Genomic DNA, 10,789 nt, shown 5'->3' with positions numbered 1-10,789 from the left:
TCGGCGAGGGACACCTGAAAGACTTTCCTTCCAGTGCACATGCTAATGGCTGCAGGAAGTCCACGTGTTATATAACCTACATATAGTAACATATTCATTTTTCAGTTTTAGTGATAACGAGTTTTTATAAACGTAAATTAAAAGAAAAAATCAGCTTTTAATGTGTAAAATATATGAATAAATGTGTGACAAGCTAAAGTGGTTTGATTCAAATATGGGGGGGGGGGGAATCTACAACAAAATTTTAAAAAATACCTGAAAATAAATAGTCTGTAAATAAAATTAGACTACATGTATGCCAGGATTTTCTTGAAAGTTTCCCATTGAAGTATTTTTAATAAATAATTGAAAATATTTAAATCAAATTTGTTTTATCTAAATTAACAATTTTCTATCGGAACTATCGTTCCTCTATCGGTTAATGCTGATTTATAACCCCGACTGAATGGATCTGAAAAAAAATTACGTGGCCAACTAAAAAAGTTGATTTCTCATTCAAAACTCATTTCCTGGGTAGTACCTGAATTCTGATTGCGAAATGATACGAACATATTTTTTTTAGAATATTTTGACAGATTATTAATGATTCAAATCTTCAGAAAAATACAAAGTAAAAACTATTTGAATGATTCGATGCAAATAATTCTTTAATGTTTTTTATGTTATTAACAGATTAATTAATGATTAGCTGATTACTTTTTTTACAATATTAAATTACATAAAGAATCAATTTTCCTTTGGATATAAGTGGTATAATAGAAGCTTATTATATTCAATAAATGAGTATTCAAATTATATACTTTTTTTAAATGTGTATAATGTTGTGAAATAAGTATCTGAATTGAAAATTCAAAATTATATGTATATGTGTTAAAAGAATATATAAGGTAAAAATAATGTTATTGGTTCAAAGAAAATAATTGATTGAGGATTTTTATGTTATGAACTGTTTAATTCATTATCAGCTGATAAATTTTGCTCACAATATCAAAGTACGTAAAGATTGAATTTAAATTGTTTTAAATTAATAAACTAAATTGATTATTTAATTTCAGATTATGTAATTAAATATTAGCTTTTAACTTCAGTATAGCAGTTTATTCTTTCTTTTAAACACGTCTATTACAATTATCTGAATTTTTACGAAGCTTGTGATGTTGTGAAATAAAAGTCTGAATTCCATTTTCAAACTTATATGTACATATATATTGATATTTTTAGATCAGTTTACTATGTAATTAATAAATTAGATATATAAAAATGCTGCTTCTAATTGAAATGAGAACATATTGCAAACGTTATTTGAATGTTTTAATGGAAACAATTGTTAAATGCTTCTTATTTTATGAATTGATTAATTAATTATTAACTGATATGACTAAAGCTTACATTTTCTGGGATTAGTTTAAAAGGTTATGATTAAATAAAACTAAAAAAATAAGAGTTGAAATTTAAAAATATATAAGGTAAAAAATATTTGATTACTTAAATAGAATTATATAGTTTAATGCTTCTATCTTGAGACATGATTCGTCGATTAATAGCTGATGAATTTTTAAATTAATACAAAATTTAGCGCGCGCCTGCGCATGCACATGATATTCTAGCATGTAACAAAAATTAAAACTTGAACTGATTTTTGGAAAAGGAATTTTCAATCGATTTCTTATTTTTTTACATCTGTATAAGTCTGGACACTAGTGTAGACTTTTGCGTGGGCACCCTAGGCACCCTGTACAGATTATAGGCTGAAGGGTGGGCACTAAGCGCAGGTCCCAAATTTTATTTTTTAACAATCATTCCACCAATCACATTGAGCCTCAGTCAATTTTCAATCTGAGAATTCTTGCACTCGACTTTTCCGTTCAGATTAGAATTCTAAATTATTTAACAAAATAACTGTAGTGGTGAGGGGTTACTATAGTTAAGAAATAATAAAAGTTTTGTTAAGGACAGCAGTTTCTTTGGTATATAAATATTTTTATGTAAACCGTTGTCAGCTCGTTGCGCTTGTCGAGTTTCCACTCGCACACAGAGTCATGGGAAATTCCATGACCTGCGCAACAGCAGAAGCTGAGATTGGTGGTTTGGGTCTGACAAGGGGTAAGGTCAGTTCGCATTCGAAGAGGGCATATTTAAGTCCCTGCGAGAGTTTGTTTGAATCAAACAACAAAATTTGTTTGAATTCATATCATTGAATCAGAAAAAAATTTTTATTTAATTAAAAAAAGGTTTATTTAATTTTAAGAAATAGAAACTATTTGCCTTATTGATTGAAACAAATAATTTGTCTAGTACAATTTGTTTCATTTAAATAAAAAATTGACTTTTATTAAACGATTCATTTGTTTAAAATCTGTTTATTCGAATTCATAAAAATATTTGTATGATTCAAACAAAAAATACAGTACAAAGCAGTACTACAAAGTGCCGTTAGGCGTGATAAAGCGCTGCCGGCGGTTCCTAAGTAACTAACCTAGAATCTGAATTAATTTATCATGTTATTTATTTGATGGCATTGGAATTTTTTCAGTGTTGTATTATTCTGAAGATTCTGATTTACTGTAAAAGCTTAAATTAATTGAAAAGTGCACGAAATAACTCTAGTTTAGGAATTACTTGAATGGTAGGGCGTTTACCTTGGATATAATTGAAGATTTCGAATGTGAGTAAGTCTTTTTCAATACTAACCTCCTTTCTTTATGAAGATAATTTAAGAAATTAATCATGCTTTTTTCTATTATCATTATCATTGTATAATTGAAAGCAGGAACACTGAAATATAAATTCAATTCAAATGTCTATCTCTGGTACATTTCTCATTATTCTAATTTATGATTGTTTTATTCAAAAATGAGAAGCACAAAGTTAACATTTGACTAGAATTAAGCTTCGGAATGAATACGTTTTTCTGGGTTTACATATACAAAGATAATTATGATTATGAATAAACATATTATCGGACTTCTGCATTATTTTTATAAAGAATGCTTAATTTTGAGGTTAAGTGTAAAAAATATATTTACTTCACTTGAATAAGGTCTATAATTATTATAAAAAATATATATTCAATGTAAACGAGAACTTTACTTATTTTAAACCAGAGATTTATTTAAACAAACCAAAAATGTATTTGAACCAAACAACTGAGAACAAACAGAAAATTTATTCGAATCAAACAAACATTTGTTAGACCCCATATTAAATAAATAATTTATTTCATTCAAAAAATATTTCTTTGATTCAAACAAGCATTTTTCTGAGTGCAATGTTCGAGTATTGTTCCATATCATGATAAAAGAAAAAATGTTTTACAATTGACTGTACAACATCGAACGACCTCATTTTAAATGTATAATATATTATAGAAATAGCCACCCTTACCATTTTCAATTCAAGTTAAAAAATATACAAATACAAACCAAATGGGAAAGTACTACCATGCAGTCGGATCAGAATATAGATATTTTAACTCTTAAATATAATATATTCTTGCCAAAAAAGCTGCAAAGTAAAGATTCATGAATTTATGCAACTAAAATTGGCCAATTAATTTGGGAAAAATATTCATGATAAATAAAATTACAATTATTTATTAAAATGATTAGTATCGTCGTTATGTGGGAAAATCTCAGCGCTTTTGTCTTATAAGATTGAGAGGAGAACTTTAATAAGTGTACAAGGAGCATTCGAATTTGTTTATTAAATGCACATACAAGGTATTAAAGCTATATGATAATTCTAATACATCAAAATTATATGCTGCGACTAACATAAATTATACATTAGCATACATTTTTCTTATAACATAAGTTCTTTTAATAACTTTATATTGTATAAAGTTTAAACCTAATAACTTAAAGGAATGTGAATATCCCTGGTGTATTTAGTTACTAAAATCACAATTATGTAAAATAAAGAGAAAAACCAAAAATCAGAAAATCGCACAAGTAGCGCAAGAATTGCATAAATAAAATAGAATATTCTGTTATCACCAATCTCAGCCTTTTCGGTAAAAATATTTCAAGCTTCTGAAAACGTAAAAAAAAAATATTTTGTTCTGTACAAAAGTAAGACAAAATGAGAATGTACGCACTAAAAAAATACAATAAATAATGTATATGATTAGAAAAATCAACCTAAACAACAATGTCACTTAAATTGATTTTTTAACATTGAACGACATAAAGAGTAAATGCATTATACTAAATCGTTTATAATTCAAATTTTCTAAATTTTACTGTGGTAAAAAATTGCATTGTACTCATCAAACAAAAAAAAAGAAAAACTATAATTAAGAGAAAGTCGTACCTCTTGCACATTTTCATCTTTTTCATGTAACTACATATTGAATACTCTCTAACAATATGCTTTGACGTTTTTATTGCTGTGATTTATATCACACAAAACAGAATCTGGGCAGAGGGGGATACCAGATACTGTGGAGCCAATGTTGTCCGCGTGGCCTGGATCACCATCGGCTTAAGGGTGGAGCTACGGTAGTTCAATTATTCGAGATCCCGCTTGGATCGGCCAGCGAACGCGTGACATGCGAGTTATCTAGACGAGACAATATTGATTCTCCACATGCAGGGAAGAAGTGGTCCAACACACAGAGCTTGTGCTGTTCATTGCTGGTATGCCAGCAGTTCGAAAGTATCATGACACGATGCATTCTACTAGCTAGACCCAAACTTCCGAACTTCTGGCATACCAGCATCGAACCGCACGAGCTCTCTGTGTTGTATTGCTCTGCTCCCACATGCGGAGAAAATATGTTTTCTCGATACTCGTGCGTTTACTGGCGAACTCGGGTGGGACCCCGAAGCATTAAACTGCCGTAGTTCTATTTTCGAACCGATAGAGGTCCATCCCATGCGGACGGTATTAGTTCTACAGTATCTGGTACCCCTCTCTACTTATATTTTTTCCGTGCACCTATAAAAGGAAAATAAGCTCAACCGGATTAAAAATCTTGACTCGTAAAATATGAAAATACAAAAATGTCTAGAAATAGATATCTGAATTTATGTTAATTTACAGTTTAGCTTTTAATATTATGATAATGGAATATTTACCATTAAAACTTTTATCTCTTTAAAGTTCCATTATTTAGATAACATTTTTTGTTCAAAAACTTGATATTTAACTAACAATGGAGGACGTGGGGTTAAGCATAACACTTGCATCTGGCTTCTTTAGTTGCTTTCTCCACACTTTTAAAGTCGCCCACACGTCCCAAGCATAGACAATCGTCGTCAGGTATGCAATTACCTGAAATGTGAAATAAACATTTCCATTAAAAATAATATTATTTTAAAAAATATTTAACTTATTCAATAGTGAATGTACTATTTTAAAATAAACATTTTAGTTAGTATAACTACTGAGAGTGTTACAGAAATAACTGAATCTCAAGACTTAGAGATTGCTTACCGCGTATTTGTCTGTTTTTGCAACAAAAAAAGTTCTCGAAAACAGCAGAACATAACGCAAAATTATACATAATATAAAACACGCATCTCATATTAATATGAGTATTTTTTGTTTATTACCTTTTTTAATTATGTATACTTAAGGATATATGCGAAGAAAATTGCTCTAAAAAAGTGTTATCATGTATTCCTCTCGTTGAGAAGTCTTTTATATACACATAAATTATTTTTTATGTTTTATGAATTGTTTTTTTTTAAGAACATTAAGACAATTGAGTAATTCTATATAATGATAGCTTTTCTCAATTTAGAAAATTCTTTTTTATAGACAGCTTTAATTTCTCCATAGAAGAACCAAGAAAACTATAGTTTTTATATTTATTTTAGTTTTAAAAAAAAAACTCAGATTTTATAGGTTAAATTATTTAAAAAGGTGTTCCTTTATAGAAATTAATGTGTCGGCAATTAATGTTATCTACCAGTTTGCTCTGATGGCAAAATATAGTTATAATTAGTGATAATTTTGTGGTAAGAGTAGAAATAATGAAATAATACTATTGTCTTCGAAATGTTTTACATTTTGGAATGCCTTGAAAACTTAACATTGAGTGCACGTGAGAATCTGCCACGTGACCAATTATTACATCACAGAAAAAACCGAAGATAAACTTTACATCGATTTCAGGTGAGAAATTCACTGCAGCAAAAATTAACTTTATATTATAAACTTTAAACAAATATCGGTTAAACTTTCTTTTGCTTATCCTGTGATGTCATCATATTGGTTGGCTTGGTAATTAGAAAAATGAATTTTATATACATATATATTGCGCTGACATTTTTGAAAATCTGCCTGGCCCACTTGAGGTTGAATTTTTGAAATAATACAAATTCAATTTTATTAATTAGCTTTTTAAGCTATGCATCTAAAGCCCTGTTTTCAATTACATTTCAAATCAAAAATTAATAAAATTACACTATTTAAGCAAAAGAAAAACTTAAATGGGATATAAATACGTGTTCTTACATTTTTGGAACCATTTCCTAAAATATCAACGTAATATTAACATCTTACAAGTTATAAATTTGTCACAAATTTGTTGCTTGCATACAAAAAAATTTAATAGGGTACTTCCATATACTACGTGGACAGTATAGGGGGGGGGGGGATTCCAGACTTGTACACAATTGGGCCGGGAGGGTCGGACTAGAATCCTCGTAGACGCCGGTTCCCCTAAATCTGCGAAAAATATACTGAAATGAGACAAGGTATGTTTGAGGTATCTCGAGTATCTATATTTTCATTATATATTATATGTCTACGTGGACAGAGAAGAAAGGGCATACGTTCGTTAAAATTCCCGGACTGTCCACGACGGGGAAGTCCAAAAGTGGTGAAAAATTGTCCACTAGGGTGGCTCAAAAAAGCTTTTTTTAGAGAGCAACGTTCCCCTTAATTTCATGCCAAATCCGAAAAAAGAAATTCCCCTAATTTTTTTATTTTTTTTATTTTTAGGATTTAACAGGTGCCGCTTTTGACTTGAAGTTGCTCATGTAAAATTCATGGGAAAAAATCTCTTTTTTCAGTTTTTGGAATAATTTCTTGCGGTTTGAAAAAATGTGACGGGAAAGTATGGGGGCCTGTAGAGAATTATCCAACGAAGAATTTCATCTATCAAACATATGGGTTTGACACCCGTAACACACTCCCACGAGTACCTGAAAACAACCCTTCAAACAAAAAATGTCAATTCTTCATGAAATGGACCTTTTGAGCACTGTATTCTCGTTTTTTTTTACTTAAAATTATTATTATTGGTCTAATAGAATATTTATCATCATTGCATAATTAATTATTAATTATGTAAACAAATGACATTTGTCTAGTGGAATAATCAATAACATTGGTTAATTAATTAATAATTGTTTAAACAAATGTAATTTGTTTGAATTTTTTTTTTAAATTTCGTTTTTCCCCTAAAACTTATCACTATTGGTCTAGTGGAATATTTATTAATATTAGTTCATTCATTTTAAATTATTTAAACGAATGGAATTTGTTTAAATAATTTAGTTTAGAATTTTTAAAAAATAAACATTATTACTGTGGGTCATGTGGAATATTTATCATTGATAATTAATTACTGATTAATAATTAATTTATTAATTATTAATTTTACAGTTATATTTAAGTCATAATTTTTATTTTTTTAAAATTTAAAACAATAAAATTAATCAATTTTGATCAATATTCCACTGAAGAAATATTAATAATTTGTATCAAAAAAATGTTAAAGCAAATTTCATTTGTTTAAACACTTGAAAATGAACATTCTACTAGACCAACAGTAATAATTTTTAAGAAAAGAATGTTGGAAAAAAATTCGTTAAACAAATTCCATTTGTTTAAATAGTACAAAATTAATGAACCAATGTTAATAAATATTCCACTAGACGAATAGTAATCATTTTTAGGTCAAAAAAGGGAGTCTTATGTAACTGAACTATCTTCCTCCCAACTCAATCTTTGTTAAATAGTGCGTTGATCATTTAGTCGAAAATTCCGGCAAGAACAACCTCTTTTGTCCAGCTCATTTTATCCTTAAGTTTAATGTATATGAAACAATTAATCTAAGGGCAGGGTGATCCACCTCTGGATAAAACCTGTAGATAAATTTATCTGACAGATAGAATAGTTTCATGCTGATCCACCGTTGGATAGCGCTATCTGACAGATAAAGCGGGAGTCAGCAGCCAGTTTACTATCGGCCGGCCAAGGTGGCCAATAACGGATTTATCTAGAAGGTAAGCACGAAATACAGAAAATTTGTGGTTAGATTGACTGCTGTCAAAATGGAATTCGGAAATGTTTACGATGTTGATTTTGGTGATTTGGGTGATAATTTTGACGACGATATTGAAGAAAGAGCCGAAATCGCTAATCGCGTTATACATAGAAAACCGTATACAATTTATGCAAGCGAAAATCATTTTTACAAATGGGACGATAGAGAATTTTTTAAACGGTTTCGATTAACAAAACAGAGTGTTCAATACTTACCGCGACAAACGGAACATCGAATACGACATCGAACAGAGCGGTATGTACATATTATTTTAAACTAAAATAATTAACAATAATCCAAAGAATATCTAGCGTATTTATACGCGTTAAGTAACCTTGTTTTCTTTTAGAAATAATGCGGTTTCGCCCATGTGTCAATTGCTTATGGCTTTAAGATTTTATGCTTCTGGAGACATGTTAATATCTGTTGGTGATTTCGGAGGCATACACAGAACCACTGTATAAAAAATGATTTCGAATGTAATAGATGCAATAGCCCAGAAGCTGAAGTATTTCGCAATCGGAAACATTACTTTAGCCTTAACGTTCAAGCGATTGCAGGACCTAAATTGCAGGTGCAGAATATTGTTGCACGGTGGCCTGGCTCTGCTCACGATAACAATATTTTTTCTCACTCCACAATTAATGCCCGTTTTGAGGCTGGTGAATTTGGAGATTCTTTACTTTTGGAAGATTCTGGATATGCTGTCACAAATTTCATGATGACACCACTCCCTGCTACACACAATTTAGCGGAAGAATTATACAACGAATCCCAAATTAGAACAAAAAACAGTGATGAGCGGTTATTTGGAGTGATAAAAAGGCGTTTTTCTGTATTATCTATTGGAATACGAGTAGCTATCCCGAAAGTGAAAAATGTTATTGTGGCATCATGTGTACTGCACAATATCGCAATCCACTTTAAAGAACACGAGCCCTCTGTAGATCCTGATGTCAGGATACCAAATTTAAAGCAGCCTGAAGTTCTTAACGAGCCTTTCAGAATGGAAAATGCTCGACAGCAGTTAATTGAAAATTATTTCGTTCCGTAAGTACAAATGTGTTATCTCTTACCTGTATTGTTAATGTTGTTGTGCGCATAGTAATTGAATTCTTTTTAGGCTGGCTAGAGGAGGAGCTGGGAGATAGTATACAACTAGTCTACTTTGATATCAGTGTGATCGCAAAACATGCAAATTATGAAAAAAACTACAGATTGAATCACGAGAAAAATTAATGCATTACAAATTTATTATTAGTATTTGAATGGCTGAATAACTAAAAAATAAGTTTGCTTTAAAATTCCATTCTTTTTATAGCCAGGTAGGAAAATAATTTAAATTCAAACCGAGAGACTTCTCGATTTGTCTCTCGCGATTTTTTTCATTTTTCAGTGGTAACACTTAAGTGAAGCAAATTTTTATTTATAAGATAATATAGTTTAACGTAACATGTTTTTTTTTTGTAATTGAGTTAAAATCACACTTCTTTCGAAAACAGTGAATATGATGAACTTAAAATTTCTGCACCCTGAACTATAAAAACATATTATTTTTCTTGCATGTGAAATAAATTTTCCCGCCGTGTTTGACGCGTTCCAAAAACGCGAAAAAAAATCACTAGAACACCAAAAAATGGTTGTTTTTTGAACAAGCAGAATAATTATATGTTATATAATAATTATATATTATATGCTGAGGAAATTAATTCAAAGTTGGCCATATTCAAAATTTTCGAAAATGTTTCTTTTACTCATTCAAAAAAGAAATCAGGTGTTCTTTAGTAATACACATAAATATAGAAAATGTTCTGTATGTTCTGAATCAATAATGCCACCTATTCTATATATGATTGTTAAATATTTATATTGTAAATTTTTGTGAGAAATACGAATAAATGAGGAATAATTAGCAAATGACGGATTTTTATTAAAAGTAGATTTCTATTGAAATTCCCCTTGAAATTTGCAACGAAATACAAATACTGCCTTACATAATACATATGAGAAAACTATAATAGAATATAAATCTAACGATCTATCAAGATTTGATATCTACAAGTAATCACAAATTACTGACTATCTAGAACCTAAAATACTGACAAGTTGAGTCTTTTTGGTTCCTAACGATATATTTCTGTATAGAAATATGAGCTAATATCTAACGTAACTTATTGCAGGTAATATTGCTAATAAGAACACTTCATCACAGGCACTTTAGATATACGTAAATAGTAGGCAACTCCTCGTGACATATTTCTGTCAATGGGCAATTCCATGTACAATCATTTGAAGTATTTTGGCCATTGTTATTAATTTCGATAAAAATTCTGATATCTGTTAACGTGGGCCTTGACAGAAAAACCCTAAAGTAATTTTTGGAAAATGACCACAAAATTAGGAGACATTTGAAATAAAAAAATATAGGCCTTTATCTTTGAACTTTCCTAAGTTTGGTGAGGTCAGTGATGCGCTTTATTGAAAATAATGAAAAGTACATCTTAATAG

The 10,789-nt window shown here is 29.7% G+C and overlaps 2 protein-coding genes across 2 annotated transcripts; both read left to right on the top strand.

Moving 5' to 3' along the window:
• The first annotated feature begins 8,288 nt into the window (after nucleotides 1-8,288).
• LOC117181235 lies at nucleotides 8,289-8,847 on the top strand. The gene is made up of 2 exons (XM_033373799.1): nucleotides 8,289-8,536; nucleotides 8,631-8,847. Exons 1-2 carry the CDS (start codon nucleotides 8,289-8,291, stop codon nucleotides 8,743-8,745), a joined length of 363 nt encoding a protein of 120 aa, XP_033229690.1. The 3' UTR covers nucleotides 8,746-8,847.
• A 155-nt stretch (nucleotides 8,848-9,002) lies between these two features.
• LOC117181234 lies at nucleotides 9,003-9,575 on the top strand. Its single transcript, XM_033373798.1, has 2 exons — nucleotides 9,003-9,331; nucleotides 9,405-9,575. The coding sequence occupies exons 1-2, from the start codon at nucleotides 9,003-9,005 to the stop codon at nucleotides 9,430-9,432; spliced, it is 357 nt and encodes a 118-aa protein (XP_033229689.1). The 3' UTR covers nucleotides 9,433-9,575.
• The last annotated feature ends 1,214 nt before the right edge of the window (nucleotides 9,576-10,789 follow it).

This window comes from Belonocnema kinseyi, chromosome 10 (assembly GCF_010883055.1).
Source record: "Belonocnema kinseyi isolate 2016_QV_RU_SX_M_011 chromosome 10, B_treatae_v1, whole genome shotgun sequence".
NCBI classification, from domain to species: domain Eukaryota; kingdom Metazoa; phylum Arthropoda; class Insecta; order Hymenoptera; family Cynipidae; genus Belonocnema; species Belonocnema kinseyi.
The sequence above is the reverse complement of the archived record's forward strand: the minus strand, read 5'-3'. Positions and strand labels throughout refer to the sequence as shown.

Bases quoted from the DNA above. Each gene is read 5' to 3' on its own strand.
- LOC117181235 (XM_033373799.1), top strand. From the start codon at position 8,289: ATGGAATTCGGAAATGTTTACGATGTTGATTTTGGTGATTTGGGTGAT. The intron at 8,537-8,630 runs GTATGTACATAT...GTTTTCTTTTAG, and splicing joins ATACGACATCGAACAGAGCG to AAATAATGCGGTTTCGCCCA.
- LOC117181234 (XM_033373798.1), top strand. From the start codon at position 9,003: ATGACACCACTCCCTGCTACACACAATTTAGCGGAAGAATTATACAAC. The intron at 9,332-9,404 runs GTAAGTACAAAT...AATTCTTTTTAG, and splicing joins ATTGAAAATTATTTCGTTCC to GCTGGCTAGAGGAGGAGCTG.